Source organism: Equus caballus, chromosome 19 (assembly GCF_041296265.1).
Source record: "Equus caballus isolate H_3958 breed thoroughbred chromosome 19, TB-T2T, whole genome shotgun sequence".
NCBI lineage: Eukaryota > Metazoa > Chordata > Mammalia > Perissodactyla > Equidae > Equus > Equus caballus.
This window is the reverse complement of record NC_091702.1, coordinates 24,824,690-24,843,894: the sequence shown is the minus strand read 5'-3', so window position 1 is coordinate 24,843,894 and position 19,205 is coordinate 24,824,690. Positions and strand designations below refer to the sequence as shown.

At 35.6% G+C, this 19,205-nt stretch overlaps 1 protein-coding gene across 11 annotated transcripts in view; it reads right to left on the bottom strand.

Annotated features, from left to right (window-relative positions):
* Nucleotides 1–19,205, bottom strand: part of NAALADL2 (N-acetylated alpha-linked acidic dipeptidase like 2) — a 1,279,597-nt gene that overhangs the window by 881,263 nt on the left and 379,129 nt on the right. The window contains exon 1 of one of the 11 annotated variants that reach the window (XM_014732760.3): nt 15,187–15,568. The exons of the other annotated variants lie outside the window; for them this stretch is intronic. Within the exon in view, the coding sequence (XP_014588246.2) occupies nt 15,187–15,208 (22 nt within the window). The 5' untranslated portion in view covers nt 15,209–15,568. Of the gene's footprint in view, nt 1–15,186; nt 15,569–19,205 lie in introns of those variants that run through there. 11 annotated transcript variants of the gene reach the window in all.

The window sequence follows — 19,205 nt, the reverse complement described above, 5'->3', positions numbered from 1 at the left end:
AAAGACAAGGTCATTGAAAATAAGAACTTGACTGTTTTTGCCTTGAGATTGGAGACTATTGTGTGATCTAGAACAAAGGGAACTAGGAAATTTGGCTTTGACAAGATTAAGAAGAAGCAAAATTGGGCTTCTTCCTTATCTTTGCAATTAAAGCTGTCTATAGTCAAGGTATTCCTTAATAAAACAGACTTATCTTACTGACTCTACATGCTACATTAGCAAAGATAAATAAAGTATAGAAGGAGATATATTTAGTAAATATATTAATAAATACAGAATGGCATATATAAAATAGTTTGAAATCTTTACTTGAGAGCTGGAAGCCTATTTATGCTTCTATAAACTCAAAAAGACAATGCTATCTGGGCTTGTCCTGTGCTGGAAAAGCTATAAAATCTTTCTCAAGCATAGCTACATAAAATAACTTTAGCTAAATATGCTTATTGAGATTGAAGAAAGACAGTTATACTCAATTGTATGTAAACATTGCAGGCCACAAAAGACCTGCAGGAAAGCACAACATTGAAACATTGACTTCTCTTCTTTACATGTTCTTTTAATATAAAGGACAAATAGACGGCTCCTCTTTAATCTAACTGGTCATTTTTTACCTTATGTCTCTTCTGAGGCACACTAATTGTAAGAAAGAGAATCAGACATCAGATATGTCTTTAATGAATAACGGGGGGGGGGGGGGCAAAGAGAAGTTGAAGAAAGATCAGAATTAACCTTTCCTTGCTGTAGCGTACAGGAGCAGAAAGAAGAGAACAGCAGAACAGATATTGAGCTTACTGCCAGAAAGAAAAATTTCCAGGAAGCTAGAGAGTCATTCGATGCTCAGAGATGGTTAAACAATCATCACAGACACTAGGAGTAGAGTAACATGAGACACTTAATCCCAAGAAGCAAAACCTATAAATTAAGGTGCTTTTTATAAACCTAGTACAAAACATGTAGGTTTTTGCAATATTTTAGATTTTTCACAGGAACATGTTCTCTCATGCAATTTTAAGCAGTTTTAGCTGGCTAAGTCATAAATTTTCTTAGAGGACAACAATTCAATAGTTTGGCCAAATCCCAGTTACTAAATCAATTAAGGTGCCAAAAAAAAAAAAAAAAAGATTTATTTGGAAAAAAATATTTGCATTAACTAATATATAGAAATCTTTCATCTGAGTTCTCAATTTGCTAATCAATAACTCATGACACACTAAGTTCAAGCATTGTGTTTAATCACTTAAACACTATTTTTCCTTAAAGCACCTTTTGAAATTTGTTTATTTTTGAAGATCTTATTAGATCATACCTACATATTTATCATTTTATTATATATTCAAAGTTAATTGCAAAGCTGTTTCCAAATCAGATGTTAAGTAACCAAATTTGCAGGGTCTAGTATATCACTTTATATTCTTTTTTAAACTCATTTCATGTCAACTATATACATAAAAGCTAACATTTGCATAGTACCCTAAAATTGATCATATATAACCGTATGAGTCTCCTCTGTATCATCCCTAACTGGTGGGAATTTAATTTATGCTGGACTACATCTGTTTATAAGTAATTCACTGTCTTATGATAATAAAATTTCTGGTTTTCTTATGAGGAAAAATCTCACCATCTTAAACTAAACAAAAGTCCTTACTTATATTCTGCAAAAATCTCTTGCCACGTTGCTACTATCTATTGGTCTTAACACGAACCCCCTTGCAATTCTACTTAATTCTAATTTACACTTAACATTACATATCTTCAAAATTTATTTAAGATAGCTATAGACACTAAAAATTATGGCTCTTTAACCTAAGGAATATGTATTTATAAAAAAAATGAATCCTAAAACCGAAGTCAAAATGTAACAAAGAGTTCTCGAACTAAACAGTTGTGTTCAAAATGATGTTTTCCTTTTGTTATAGGGTTTGTTTTTTTTTTTTGTACAGAGGTGGGGCTTTTTCTGAATGCCTAATATGGACAGAATTAAGAACTGAGCAGAGACTGAGGAAATCTCTATTTACCCCACATACTGATTTATGAAAGGAGGCAATTCGAGATAACTGGAGGCCAATTTAATTAAGATCTAAGAATACATTGATCAACTTCATAAGCTTGTTAACTGTTGTACTGAATTACCAAGATATAAAATATGATGAAGAAAGAGGGAAAGAAATATCTACATAGATGCAAAATATATGAAAATAGAGCTAAAAGTAAGAGTCTAAGTGACTTGTAGGAATGGCACATGTTATGGGCTGAATGTTTGTGTGCCCCCCAAATTCATATGGTTAAGCCCAAACCCCCAGTGGAATGGTATTTGGAGCTGGGACCTTTGGAAGGTAATGAGGTTTAGATGAGTTCATGAGAGTGGAGTCCCATGATGGGATGACTGTCCTTCTAAGAAGAGGAAGGGAGACTAGAGCTCTCTCTCTCTGCCATGTGAGGGCACAGTGAGAAGGCAGCCACCTGCAAGCCAGGAAGAAAACCCTCACCAGGAACTCAATCTGCAGGCACCTTGATCTTGGACGTCCCAGCGTTCAGAAGGGTGAGAAATAAATGTTTGTTGTTTAAGCCACCCAGTCGATGGTATTTTGTCGTAAGCTGACTAAGCACACAATTAAGACCCCTGTCCAAAATACCTCCCCTCAGGCCATCCAACAAAATATGGGCGTTAAAATGCAATATAACAGAGGAAGGTGATAAATCATTAACACCAATCAATAGACTTCGTTCAGCTCTAAGGATTTTCAGACTGTGGAATTTCAGGTATGGCCTAGTGAATGAGGAAATATTAAGGAGGCAGGAGGAATAAGACCTTATCAATGTTAAAATCTGGACAGATGTCATTTATGTGATATTTTTTGAAACACATAGAGCAGGTGCTGTCACACAAAAAGTATCTCCCAGTTATGTTTGAAATTCTGCCACTAGAAATATAACAATTGTGGCTGGCCTGGTGGCGCAACGGTTAAGTTCGCACATTCCGCTTCGGCGGCTTGGGGTTGGCTGGCCCAGATCCCCGGCACAGACATGGCACCACTTGGCAAGCCATGCTGTGGTAGACGTCCCACATATAAAGTAGAGGAAGACGGGCACAGATGTTAGCTCAGGGCTAATGTTCCTCAAAAAAAAAAAAAGAAAAAAAAGAAAAAACAATTTACTGTGAAGAATTTTATTAGATCATTTTATGCCAAAGTATCATAAGGAGATTTTATGATGGGCGGAACAAAGAGGAAAGCGGCTTGAGGGTGGTTAGCCAAGTTAGAAAGGAAAAGTAGCAAACGAGTTGAACAGTAAACACGAAAACAAAAACAAACTTTAACTCATCCACAATTGTTGTCAATGGGTCCTTTCTCTCTCGTTTTACTCTGATGGAATCTTAGATTAAGAACCCAGACCCTATTCAATATCCTTCACTGTCTTTGCTCATCCAATCGACAGGAGACACAATTCTTACTATATTTTTGTGCAAAATGTATCATTCTCCTAACGTCCAAGATTATTTGTGCCATTGATTAATATCTGAGTACATTAAAATGAATATATAGTGTACATTATGACATATGATGGAAATAAATCTGGTTGAAATATTAGGTTTTGTACAAGTCTCAAAATATACATTTCATTTTTTCCAAAAGATGACAAGATTTCACTTTAATCTATTTTTAAGTGGATTAATACCAGGGAACTTAAAAATTCAAGTATTAATATTAGCACTATAGATTTATTTTTATTTATCCTAAGCATTTATCTCTGTATTAGAAATATAGATAGCACATTCACCTTTAGTTGAATGGTCCATGTAAAATGAAAAATAAGCAAATACACTCCACCTTAACCCTCACTGGCAATATATTACTTTAATGAGAGTTTCTTTTAAACGTTCATCAAAAATTACTGAAAATTCTTCACTATTTTAATCATTATACTGAAAATTATAGTTCTTTTAGTCATAAATTAAGGGACACAGAATTATTTTCTTAGAAAATGAGAGATTCTGTTTCTCTGGAGAAAGTTAATAACTCTTAACAGGAATATATTAGGACATCAAGTGAATTAGACAATTTTTGATACAGAAAGAAGTTTAGAACTCATCTTAATGCTGTTGGGATTATGAATTCCTTTGAAAATCTGATAAAATCTATTTTCTTTCTGGAAAAATGTACACGAACACAAAAATCCATCTGGGGTCCGTCAACCGGTGGTCCACAGAAAGGTTTCTGGAAGTCCATGTCTCTCTCGAATATCCATGCAAATGTTTGTGTGTGTATACATGGTGAACAATTAATTTATCATATAAAACCTACTTTTTCACTCTTGCTTTTTGATTATTCCTGAAAATTAGTGAGAAAGGCAATGACACTCATATTAAGTTGATTTTGTTACATGTAAAATAATCCTAGAAGTGGAGATGTTGATACCAAGGACTAAATGTGTTCTTAAAATGAATTGGATGACGGTGGATTTCTCCCCAGTCATGAATTTTAACAAACCAGGCTCTCTGTCCCCTTGGCAGCTGATTGAGTTGTTCAGCAGTCAAAAAATCACATCACTCAAGACAGATGCTTATTGCATCTACTCATATAAATAGGACATTTGTAAAATATTTAAGTAGCAAAAAATATACCTTGCATTGCAATGTACTTTGCTTATATAGACTCTCAGGTAAAGTTATTTTTCCTTGAGCACTCACCTTCTCAGTGATGCTTTTATATGCATATAGATTGTCCTCACACCCCAGAACCTTAAGCACAATCTCTTGAGGCCAATACTCGCCATGACATGTCATTCACATAAAATGCCTGCAGTCATATCACACATGTTTTGTCAACCCGTACATTCTTAATCGCTTTGCTGTGCACCTGCTGCAATGCAACTTGTCAATCTGGCAGGAAAGAGGGCCAGGAAATCCCCATGCTGCCTTCTTGTCCACTATGCAAGTATTTTAACTTGGCACATTAAGTATCAGTAGGGGACACTGGAGTCAAGAGGCACTGATATTCTGTTCTCATTTAAGAGTAAATTTGTGAAGAAAATCTAATGCTTTCCATAAACGCAACTCTCCTAAGCTGTGGTTAACATCTTTGACATGCACATGTGTTCATGTGCAATCTGGTAAATGGGTACAAAGCCTCCTTTACTATATAGGCACACATGTGCTGAGCTGAAGTAAAAACAGCATACTACCATCCATTCTGTTTAAAATTTAGCTAGCTTTAGGGGGTCAGCCCAGTGGCACAGCAGTTAAGTTCGCATGTTCCACTACAGCAGCCCAGGGTTAGCGGGTTTGGATCCCGGGTGTGGATGTAAGTACTGTTTGTCAAGCCATGCTGTGGAAGGCATCCCACATATAGAGTAGAGGAAGATGGGTACGGATGTTAGCTCAGGGCCAGTCTTCTCAGCAAAAAGAGGAGGATTGGTAGCAGATGTTAGCTCAGGGATAATCTTCCCCAAAAAAAACAAGTTGAAAAAAAAATTTAGCTAGCTTTAAAACTCCACTGTAGTCAGTGGGCTGGAAAAATGTTTTATGCCAGCCCAGAAAAACAAACTCAGCACTTCAGTAACTAATGTTTACTGGGCATGTACTATGAACAAATGTTTGAAATTCATCAAACACTCGGAGTCATGCTATGATGCCTTTGTACAACTGGTTTCTTTTGTGTGTGTGTGTGTAAGGAAGATTGTCACTGAGCTAACATCCGTGCCAATCTTCCTCTATTTTATGTGGGATGCTGCCACAGCATGGCTTGACAAGCTGTGTGTATGTCCACATTCAGGATCTAGACCCACAAACCCTGGGCTGCTGAAGCAGAGTGTGTGAACTTAAATCGGGGCAGTCCCTGCAACTGGTTTTTCATCCCTGAAGTAAGCTTTCCATTTATTTAATGGGAGAACTCTTCATTGTTTAAGGAGGAATCCAATATCACATCTCTGTTTAAACTTTCCTCTTTGCATTCATTTGCTTCGAGGCAAGATGACTTATATACATCTGGCAACTTAAAAGCTGGTAATAGCCATAGATATTGTGAGAAAGTAATGAGATGACTCGAATAAAATTCCCAGGATCAGTACCTGGCATATAGTGGCCTTCCCATATCTCCTTTTAAAAACATGAACTTTTATAAAATGCCTACATCCCATGACTAATGTTTGTTCAGAGGCACTAAACTGGCTAAGGCACCTTATTTCATATAATTCTCAATATACATCCTTGGATGAAGTTATAATGTGAGTGAGAGACAACCTGCACCTATCACTAGTTTCTCTCTCAATGTGTAAGTTTAAAACAAAAAAATAAATTCAGGTTTGAAAATTTTGCTTATACCTGACATGTCTAAAAATTGACTGCCTATAACCTATCTTTATCAGGTTATATCCCTTATATGTGCAAAAGTTTCAGTGGAAGCTAGATGGTAGCCTCAAAATTAAAGCATAGTTGGAGAAAACTTTACTCTTCTTTATAAAGAAATACAGGTTTGTGTATTATATTTCAAAACTTCTATTTTGAGTTTTAGTTTTGTTTTTTATATAAAATTAAATTGATTGATGCAAACTATTGTATCCAGAGCCATTAAAAGCATTATATACATGGAATGCTTAACAGATTCTTTAACCAGTGAGTTTAATTACATTGTGGGTCGGGAAGAAATGGGTAGGGAAGAAATGTGTGAAGGTTACTGCATATTAGTTCCCACTGTGAGAAGTAGAGGGTCCACTGTGGACAGAAAAGTCAATAGAGGCTCCCTGCTGATGCTCTCAAAACAGCATCTTTAACAGCTGGAGTTAGAAAGATACTGAGGTCCCCAAACTGACCAAACAAGATATCATAGTATCAAAGTTAAATGACCATACCTTCAATTAGATTCTGAAATTCAAGATGGGGTAATTATAGAATGTTTATAACAGAATTCTGAAGCTCCATAAACAATATATTCATATACATATAAGCATTTTCTTTCTTTTTTACATTACTGTGCAATGTCTCCCCAGTAGACTATGAGTTGCTATGGTCCATGACTCACTGAATTTAGTTAGGTTCAGTAGCTCCTAATACTATGTCTGGTACATAATCATATGTTAATAAATATTTGTTGAGTGAACAAATGCATAATACTAAATTTGCTATATTTAAGTTTAAATATAAATCTAGGGGCTGGCCCGGCGGCGTAGTGGTTAAGTTCGCACACTCCACTTTCGCATCCAGGGGTTCACAGGTTCGGATCCTGGGTGCGGACATACACACTGCTCACTAAGCCATGCTGTGGCAGCATCCCACATACAAAATAGAGGAAGATTGGCACAGACGTTAGCTCAGCGACAATCTCCCTTAAGCAAAAAGAGGAAGATTGGCAACACATGTCAGCTCAGGGCCAATCTTCCTTACCAAATAAACAAACAAACAAACAAATATAAATCTACTTGGTAAATGCTCTAAACTTGAAAGACGTTTCAACTTGCTGAAAATGGCAATGAAGGAGCCTATACCTAGTCAAGAAAACCATCATTACATGAGTCAGACAGACCTGGGTTTTAATCCCAGCTCTATCGTTTAGTTCCTATATAATCCTGAGGGAGCTCCTTAACCTCTCCAAGCCTTCTGTAAAATGAGGAAGCTGAGACCTAGTCTCTCACGTGGTAAGTGTGGGGCTTAAACCTGGCCATACAGGTAAAGTGTTTACAGCAATACCCATCCCCTAATGAAAGTTCGGCTTATAGTAATTATTCTCTTCATCATCATCATCCCAGATGTTAGATATCTGTTTAATTTTAACAGAATGGAAGTTTTTACCCATTTTGCTGATCTGAGGATAAAAAATTGTGAAATAATTACTTCTAAAATGATAATCACAATGTTCATCACTCTACATTAGCTTTGGAGAACCATAAACATGAATGTCTGAAAAGAATTCCTGATTAGGCCCTTCTATTTCTGTATTAAAATATTAGAGACAATCAAAGGCACCATTAGAGAATAGCTTTTTCTTAAGACAAGGTAATATATTTCTTAACTCAAATGTGTGTTTCTAGTTTCCAGCAGAAATTTGTTTAGAGGAGTTGATCATTGGTTACCAAAATGTAACCAAAAAATGTCCTTTACTGTACATACACTACTTTGATTCCTTTGAAATTCCTCATTTTTAGTCTGTACGGCATACATTCACTGACTACAGAAAAAAGAAACAACTTTCTGATGCCAGATGCTGAAGATCAATAGCTATTTCCCAAAGTTTATAGCATAATTAAAATGTGTAACAGGAATAATTTTCTCTTCAAACCCTAAGGCTAAGCCTAGAATTATTGACTAAGACAAAGTTATGTGGTGTAACATTTTTTATTATGTTTATGGATAATATAAAAGAGTTTATGGCTTTTACATGTAATTTGTTAAGTGAGAAACACTGAAGAGGAAATATCCTTTGCATCAGCAAAGCATCAATTGTTTAAAAACCTCTTTAAGGTATATTTTGTAGGGGTAAATCTATATTCCTTTATACTAGTTTGTGGTCACCTAAAACTTCAAACTGAAGGTTAATGGTCAAAATATTCCTGAATTTAGTAGAACCCATTTACTTCAAACTACTTCTTCAGAGCTTTATCACCTTCAATAAAAGTGCCAGGAATGTACGTATGATGGAAATATCATAAGGATGTGAGGGTAGGTAGGACAAGAGGAATCATGATGCACCCACACAGAAAAGACTGTGTAAACATGAAGTTATGTGAGTTTTTGTAAAATAAAATATCTATAGAAAAGCAGATATATCAGCTAGAGAATGGACTGTGGATAAAATATCACTCTTTTCAGTAATAAAAATTGTCACTAATTTTTGCATATGGATATACATGGTAAATATTTGAAATACTCTCCTGGGACAGTCTATTGAAAAAAGAAAAAGTAGCTCTTTTAAAATGGTACTTCTGGGAATTGTAGCAGTTAGGAAGCAATAGAGTCAGACATGTCCTAGATTTAAATCCTTGCTTTGCCCCTTACTGGTATTTACTAAATATGTAACTGTATTACTTATTCTCTCCATTATTGTTATTGATGATAATAACAACATAATCATACAAACCCTGATGTGAATCACCAATTAGCCAAGAGTCTTGAAATCTTTGAGTGGATAAACATTGATCCCAGCCTTATTTTGATTTCTTCAAACAGAGTCAAATGGAAGTGTGTCCCCCTCATGTCAATCTCATACGTCTGTCACATTCATGCTATATGACCAGTGGTATATATGTGCGTTTTTCTAATGTTACATAGATGAGAAAATACAACTATAAAAGCTTATTGGCAGTGAAGCCTGGGTGTTAGTGTTTTTCAAAAGTTGGATGGATTTGTAATGAAATGTACTCTCTCTTCTAGTTCTGCTATAGTCCAGTGGTATGCAATCTGAAGATGACTAGCTGGAGTAGGCTGATTGGGTGGTGCTAAATGGTGAAGCCCAGGTATTGTAGAATAACAGTCTCAAACTAAATCTGCAGACAAGCCAATAACACACACACACACACACACACAAACTCATTCATGTCTCTATGAAAACTAACTTAACAATCAGCCTGCATTTTTTCCCTATTGCTTTCCCACATTCACTGACACTATCTCCTGTCTAACTTCACTGAGGCTGCTTCTGGCCAATGCTTTTATTTATCTTTCACGGATTCAACACCCCACACACAGCTCCACCCTAACCCTTGGCCGGATGAACTCATTCTTTACTGCAAAGATGCAGGCCATTTGGCGCGAGCTCCATCACCCACTCTTCTCTGTAACCCAGGGAATCTATCATTACACTCACTTCTCCTATTCTTCCTTATAGAAAGAAAGCTGTCCTCCTGCCCTTTAAAGTTACTCTAGTGATCTAAGTCCTCACCTATCAGAAACATTCCTTTCCAGCTCCTTCAATCTCCCTCAATGCTGATGTTCCCTCATTTGTGAAAATAGAAAATCATGCTTACCTCACACTGTTGCGATGTGACTCCCTCCTTTGTTCACTGTTCCTTCTCCCCTCCCTAACTGCGTTCATTTCCCAGGCCACTATTACTGAACTTCTACTATTTTAAGCTTCTTACAGTTTGACTTTGCAATTTTGTCTTCTTCTTTTACCTCATTCCTGATAATTCTCAAGTTGTTTCTTCCTCATGTCTCACCTTAATTCCAGACTTGAGTCACCAAATCCTAGTTGCTTAACTATACTGTCATTACATAGTTTCACCCTTCTTATATAGAGATCCCCACTGTACATTTTCCTGAAAATTCTGTCATCTTTATCTTGTCTTTCTGCCATGACCCCATCTCAGTTTCTTTCACTTTTGCTTAGACTTTAGATGGTAGTGTTTTGTAGACTCTATCATCAGTCTTCTTCCCTTCTTACTTTAACATTTATCTTAGTATAATCTCATCTATCCAGGAAGTTATCTATGGCTTAAGTTTCAATAATTTCCAGGTCTTTAATTCCACCCTAGTTCTCTCTCCCAAGGTCTCGTCTTATTTTTCAATCTAAGTCCTGGACATTTTCATCAATATACTGTCATGTACCACATAATAATGTTTTGGTCAGCAACGGACTGCATTTATGACTCTAGGCCCATAAGATGAGTACCATATAGCTTAGGTGAGTAGTAGGCTATACCATCTAGGTTGTGTAAGTACACTCTGATGTTCGCACAACGATGAAATCACAGATTGACACATTTCTCACAACATATTCCTGTCATTAAATAATGCATGACTATGTATCACATAATTTAAAATCATTCTTGTTTAAAGCAGTCTTATTATATTTCTCTTCCCTAAACTGTTCCCCATCCTATAATCCCTAAATCAGTTAACAATACTATTCTTTCTCTCACCTAAGCCAGAAACCTAGTTTTTACAACCTCTTCCTCCTTTCGCACTCAATACAAGCAAATACCAATCTAACCTCAAGTATCTCTCAAATTTATTTCTTTTTGCCAAATCCCATCATCATCACATGAACTCAGCTCTCTATCACTATGAGTTGATGGACAATGATGAGGATGAATTAGAAATAGAGCAAAAGGGCAGCTTTCTTTCCATAAAGAAGCTATAGTCATATAATTATCCATATTAACTATCTTCATTGGATAGTTGTGAAGATTAAATAATATATGTTGAATACTCGAACAGTCCCTGGCACACAGTATACATTTAATAAATGTTTTCCTCTATCAATAGCACCCCTACTATCATCATCATCATTTCATCCTTGGACTCTCTGAGAGCTCTTCTAGGTAACCCCAACCAAAGTCACTGCAACACAGAACCAGAGAAAATTAAGATGAACCAATTCTTTAACTCTGCATGACAATGCACCACTCCCAATATCCTAGAACAGAGACTCTATGTAAACTATTATTCTTCTGGAAAAAGTTCTCTTTCAATTTTAAGACTTTAATTTGCCGATTTCTTTTAGTTAAGCCTTCTTGTTTTATTTTGCTTTGTATTTACCATGTTAAGTGACTGCTACTTTATGCTCAACTAATTTTCATGTTAGAATAAATATAAATTGCCTAGGCACATAGGAATAATACTATGCATTTTATGTTTGTTTTTTTCCAAGCATATTAAACTTATACTTGTTAAAAATATAGTATGCGTTAGCTATGGCTTTAGGCACTAGAAATACAGCAATAAACAAGTCAGCCATGGTCTTTCATCTCAGGGAGAGAACATTTTATTGCAGGGAAATAGGTAATAAACAAATATTGTGAGATTTTGGTGAGATATTAAAAGAATTAAAATCAGGCATTAAAACAGACTGTCTGCTTTAGTTTGAGAGGCTAGAGAAGGTATCACGGAAATGATATTTGATCTGATAAAAGAATGACAAGCAGGAACAAACCCTAAGAACCTCAGCAGAAACTACCATTACACAGAGGTCTTCGTAGGAGATCAGCCTAGTGTGTCTGTGGAGGATGAGAGAAGCCCAAGACTGGAGTGAGATTCAAAAAAGTTTAGTAAATTTCTGCCTTAATTTGGTACCCAATGAACACAAGTTTTTCCCCTTATTTATGTGATTATGAAGATAAATTTTTTACTAACTAATCAACTTATATAAACGAAAATTTCACATGAAGACTATCTTTCTATTAACTAAATAGCAATGTTATTGTGGATTATGTTACTAAGTCATGTAAGAAAATTTTGATAAATATAATTTAGTAATTACTAATTCCTAGAAATATAGCCAATATTATAAGTTTTCTAATGTAGAAAAAAAGATGACTAAAGGAAATTCATCAAGGTTAAATGGTAAACTGAAAAGAACATAAAACATGGAACCTAAAATTGATGAGAACTTAGACTCAAGAATAAAACATCACTATTTTCTCACTAAATTTTCATAATTTTTCCCTAAATTCCTATTTACCTGTATGGAAAATAAAAATTTAAGGCAATCTCATTACCTCATGGTACCTGAAGTTTACAGATTAAAGTCTTTAAAGTAGGTTTATAATGCAACATGAATATTATCAATATCAATGTGCTGTTCTGTATTCTTACTCTCTATCCCCACCTTGCCTACCCACCCCGCCCCAATCTGTCACAGTGACTTTCCTGAACCCCTTCATTAACCAAAATGAACATACAATACCTATATAAAATCCAGTAAGAACACTGGGAGAGACACTTGAGTAATACCATATGCTTATAAAATATATATATAGCAGCCTAATTTTCAAAATGACTTATTTTTATATTCTGAAATTTTAATAGTGTGAATATTTAAATCATGTAAATACTTAGATTTTATAAAGTCTATATTTCTTAATTATGCTTCTGTTTTTTCTTTTCTCCTTATTTTCAGATTTATAATATGTTTGAAATTTTTTCTGCACAAATTTTTTTCTGACAAATGTTTCATAGGATGGTACAGCAGCCTAAGGAGCTCAAAAGAAAATCATCCACGTTAAGATTCTGAGATGAGTTAAATAATACTGTTTTCTTTATCTCCATACTTCTTTTAACTTTATGTCTCAGTGTTGCCTAATAAAAACCCTCTCTTCTAGTTAGGCCTCTCTCTTGTCATATATAGAAATTATTCTGACTTCTATCACTAAGTTTAATCAAGAAATCTATGCATCTCTTAAATAACTGCACATTTTTATATCATTTGAACACCATAAATCTTAAAACCAATTTCTTATTTTCTTTTGGCTCCTAGGAAGCTTGAAAGCAAATTCGTGTCTTGCTTGGTAGCTGTTTAGAATGTTCTATCACATATTTTATATACAAATTTTAACTGTGATATTATTTTAACCTTATATTTTATTATGTTTACTTATTTTAAGACTATTTCAAAGTAGTAATTTTTGGAAAATCCTTTTTGTTTTCAATAAGAGAGGAAAAGAAAGCAAGCCAATACATGGACAGATACAATTTCTATGCCTTATCTCTGCTGTTCATTTTGCCAGGGAAGACTTTTTCCCTTCTGGCCACTTATTCTAATTTATCGAACCTGCCAGAATCAGTTTACATCATATCTCCTCTATGAAGCTCCCTATAAATTTCTAGATTTCTCTATAAATTTTTAGATACATGTCTGTGGTTATAGCAACACCAAAAATTGGCAAGAGTGGAAGCAACTTTCCCCTTTTATGGCAAAGTCTATTTTTCCATCTCTGAAACCTGCCAACAAGAAATATGTATGTGACAAAGAATTTTTCAAGATTTATCAATAGTTTGAGGGAAGATGCGACTTGTCTGTGATTGCATTAAAGGTCCATAAACAAAGAGGAAAATAAAGCACAGTGACCCTTTAATCCTCTCTGCTTCTCCTGCCCTGTTTTCAAAGGAACTCACTTTTGAGAAAACAAAAGAATCACAGAGATGGAATGGTTTCAAGAGTTTAATCAATTCTTGAAATGAATCATTCACCAAGGTCTGAAGTCATACAGCACTTAATTGTGCTGTTTAACAAGTGTACATGCACATCTTTTGCAATTTTATACTAATTGCATTAAATTCAGCAGCTAATTTTTCAAAACATTTCTTTTTGGGGCTCTTGTAGTAGATAGGATTTCATACCTATCATCTAAGTATCACTGAATTTTTTTAGAATACAATACACAATTTGCCTTACAGTGACCAGGGATTTGAAAGGACAGGTGAATTGCATTTCAATATGTTCCTTCCAAAGTGTTCAACTGTGGAGATGGTTAAACATATCTATCAATAGAGCAACAAAATAGCCCTGTCAAATAAAACTATTAACACATACTTTTCCTGAAGAGAGATTAGAAGCTCAAGGGATCAAAAGAAGCTCAACGCTCTTTTATGTGATTTCATCCTAATCACATTTTCTTTGCAATCTTGCCAGTTGCTTGTTTATCCTTCACTTATGTATCAAATGTAATACTTTTCAATAATAAGTCAAGCACATGCTTGGTTAATAATCTTCCCCCCGAAAAAACTGATACAAAGAAGGTAGGCTTACTGTCCTACTCAATTAACTAAATTTGTTTAAACTCTTTCCAAAATCTAGAGAACAGGCATACAAAGTACTAATTATATGGTATTTATACATGTATAATTATCAGATCATTACTGCAACCTTTGTTTCATTTCTTTAAGGAGAAGAAAGCAAATTCAAAGACAGATCCAACCTTTTAAGTACATGGAAAAAATTTTAATTGCATTATTAATAATAATGTTTAAACAATCAAGTCATTCGGTAGGTATGTATCACCTTTTCTTCAAGAAGATTTTATAATGACTTTAACAGAAACTCAAAATCTTTCCCTTTAAAACAATTTCAGTGCCATAAAATATCACTTAAATCAAGTGGGATAAACTGTGCCTTTCAGACCATTTAAAAGTCTAGGAGCAAACTCTAAATTTCTAAGTGTTTGAGAATTGGCTTTTCCCACAACAACAGGTTTTAACTGAGTACCATATTGTTAACTGCCTTTATCTCATGTTCCATTCGCTTATATTGCTTGCTATTTATTTCTAATAAGGTAAAGATCCTATTTAGAAAGACAAGAAAACAAGAGCTCTTCAACTCAGCTATGTTGATTTCATTAACTATTTCTTATATATTATTTTGGAGTTCATCTCCTAATCTCATTTGCCTGCTCCAAGGATTTTCCACTTTGTACCTGTGAAAGTCCCCAAGCCATCTGCACATGTACCTTTGCCCAATCCATTGAGGTCAGACTCACCTGGGATGTCATGCCTTGACATTCTCTGCAATTTTACTTCCTCCAAGTGTGCTTGATTTTATCCTTAGATTAAAAGGCTTCTCCAGCAGAGATTCTGGAAGTTTCAACTCCGTAGTGCCCTGTTACCTCAATAACTAAATTTCAACACCAAAATGTCTCAGGTCTCCAAATGTTCCAACCTATCACGAAGAGCTGGTGAAAGCCTTCCGCCTGGAAGGAGGGCTCCCTTCACTTCTCTTAATTGAAAATGCTGTTCAAGTACTACAGGCTTGGAAGGAAGAGTAACAAACTGGTTCGTCTTCTTTGGAGTTCTAGAAAGATTTAAAGGCACTCACAGGCATGATTTACAATGATGAATGCAGAGATATTTTTTCCACCACACAAGGTAAACATGCACACCAAACCAGTATAACAGGTTGGGGTATAAAGTAGTGCTACCCTCGGGCTGCAACTTAGAAGCACAGACAATAAGGCACCTTCCTGCCTAGATGTTTTTTTTTCCTTTTACTTGCCAAATAGGATAAGTATAATTTCTAAAAACTAGCTGCATCATGAGAAACATTCACTGCACTTGCCTGTGGACTGTCAAGCTGACTTCTACTGGTTGTGATGAAAGTTAAGTAAATGTCTTAAAAGCCAACGTAAATTCTTGGAGTCAAAAGAAAACCCAAGCCTGAATGAATCAGCCCCATAACAGTGTGATTGAATACTGGACAATGCTTTCCAGGCCATAACTGTAGAAATTAAAATAATGTCAATATGTAAAGCATTTATAAGCCTGATTTTCCTTTTTGAAAGAGGAAAGTAAATGCCCCTAGAAAATAATGTGCCACATTCCTCCATAAAATTATAGGCTTTGGACAGCTAGGGTGGAGACCTGGGTGCTGGCACTGTCTCGGAGAAACCAAAGACAGTGTTCATACCTTCAAAACATCTCGGTTTGCTACTCTACAAAGTGAAAATATTGGACTTAAGGCCCTCTAAGCTCTCTGATACCTTGACAGTGTTATCATTTTACTGATTTTTTTTCCCCTTACTCTGACAGCCAAATTCTCCTTCAGTGGGCTGCTGAAGAGTTATCTCCTCTCTGCTGGCCTTATATGCCACAAGGTCTAGCCAACTCTTCTGACACACATTTTTCCTGCTGAGCTCTGGTCTTTCGTAGCCTTTAGAGAAGCGGTTTCCTAGATCTACAGAACTAAGAAGAACTGACATAGGCAGGAGGGCTATAACTAGAAGGTGCTCAAAAACATCCAAGCATTTACTATGTAGACAGTCTGAGTGGCAAGGGTATGTTGAGCAGCCCAAGGGAGACCCCTACTCAAAGAAATCTCTTGAGAGGTTGTACTGGCATTGAACTCAGAGATACCATTTATTCTTTTTTTTTTTTTTTTTCTGAGGAAGATTAGCCCTGAGCTAACATCTGTTGCCAATCCTCCTCTTTTTGCTGAGGGAGACTGGCCCTGAGCTAACATCTGTGCCCATCTTCCTCTACTGTATATGTGGGACGCCTTCCATAGCATGGCTTGACAAGTGGTGCATAGGTCTACACCCAGGACCTGAACCAATGAACTCCGTGCTGCCAAAGTGGAACGTGAGAAATTAACCGCTGCACCACCAGGCTGGCTGGAGAGATTGCTTTTTATGATTGAAAAGATAATTGCGATCTGTTCACATTAATCTGAAGACAACCTTGGAAAGTCTTCACTTTCATTTGGGAAATGATAGATTCCCAGCACCATGGGAAAAATTAAATGTTGATAGCTTATGGGCTCCACTAACTAGGGCACATTCAACCAGCTTCCTGGACATAAAAATGGGTGAGAGACCTACAGGAAGTAGTCCAAAATGAATAATCTTTGATGATGTCTATGTCTAGCCCTCCAAGTTGTTACTAGAGATGGTCCAATAAATCTAGACAATCTAAATAGATGTTCTTAGAAAACCCTTATTCAAAGCACATGATGGAGTTCTAATGATCAGATACTATCTTTTTTTTTTTTTTGAGGAAGATTAGCCTTGAGCTAACATCTGCTGTGAATCCTCCTTTTTTTGCTGAGGAAGACCAGCCCTGAGCTAACATCCATGCCCATCTTCCTCTACTTTATATATGGGACGCCTACCACAGCATGGCGTGCCAAGCGGTGCCATGTCTGCAACGGGATCCAAACTGGCGAACCCCAGGTGGCGGAGAAGTGGAACATGGGCACTTAACCCCTGCTCCACCGGCCAGCCCCTAGACACTGTCTTTTATTATCATTACAGCCGAAATACTTAAATCATCCATATTTCTAATGTATGAAACACAGTACTTGAATACAGTCATTTCTGTTAGAGAACACTCATTTGTAACCAAAGCTGACAATAATTAGCATTATTTCAGAGAACCTCAAAATCTTTGTATAAATGCTGTTAAGTCAAAGGCAAAACTAAAGAACATTTCGAAATGCCTTCTTCATTTACTTTGATAATTTTTAAACTCGAGCTCAGATAGAGGACAGAGTAGGGGAGAGAAAAAAGAATAATGTTAGAGCATTCCACAAATAAAGACTTCAGGATATATCTTAATTTGCTTTATAAGATAGTAAACAGACTTATCAAAACCTCTTACCTTCACACATGCAAATAAAACAGCAAATTATCCCCACAGTGCTTTCCTTTATAATTTAAAAAAAATTTTCAAAATAATTTAAAACCAACAACTGAAGTACCTTTGCTTCTCATTAACTCTCACCCGATTAATAGGTTCATTGAATAATCTTAAGGTAATACAACTGGAATGGAAGCATTTCAATACTCCAAGAAGATAGACCTGAACTATTTGTAGACCTACAGAGGATACATTTCAACTCAGATAAGATCAGAAGAGAACACATTCCTTACTGAAAAGTTTCCACAGAGCGCACAAAGGAGAACGCCCCGGGACAGAAAGAACCGGACTCACCAGTCTTCCCCAGCACAGAACGTTTACGGATCCAGGCACTTTGTTTTCTAACTCAAACCATTACATTTAAATGATTCACCACAGCTCTCGTTTTAAATTTTGCGCGTACTTTTCTGACATATACTGATTATTCATTCTGAAAGTAGTTGGATAGATAGATAAATAGGGGAAAGGGAAATTTACCCTTTCACAGTAGAACATATTACCAGAAACGCAACGCATATAAAAGTGCTAGAGAAAAAGAAAAAAACACCCACGGAAAATCCATACACATTCTAGGACTCTAAAACAAGAAGTAAATATTATCCATGATCCTGACACAAAGAGATATGACAAGGGGAGAGGGGAGAGGCCTGGTTACTCCTTAGGTTATGTCAATCCCTGAACACAGACACAGCTGATGTACCCCACAGCCTACAACATGCTATTCAGTTGCCAAACTGTCATACACATTTTATACAAAATCATTATTATATGAACAACTTTAAGAACCTAGATGTTTCCCATATACTTTTCCAAGGAAAAATATTATAGATACAATTAAGGTATATGTTATAATCATGAACATATTACTACTTTGTTCATAAAACACATACAAATAAATTATTTCATAGAATTAAGCTAAATGAGCCTTCTACTTTGTTGTTTTTCTTTAAAAGAATGTACTAAATGACTTTTTATTAGTCTTTAAAAGTGCTTTATAATAGCATTTTATGCAGTATTTCAAAAAAAATTTTTGTGAAACAAAAATAAAAAGATTCTGAGATTTTTAAGCAAGTTAAGTAGAGAAAGGATTAAATAAAATAAAGAAAAAACAGGCATTCTGGAAGATAATTTAACTCTATAAAATGGATGATACACTTTTATGACCAAGCATGTCTGATGATTTTATTGTCATTCTCATACGTGCTGAATTTCATAGATGTAGTTATATGTTTGATTGTACGCACTTAATGGAAAACTGCGTGGTTTGGGATTTTCTTGGTGATAGCTTCAGAAGACCATAACTAAACACATAGAAATGTTATTCTCAGGTAAATCTCTAAAAAAAAATACCTTGATCAAAATGTCAGTG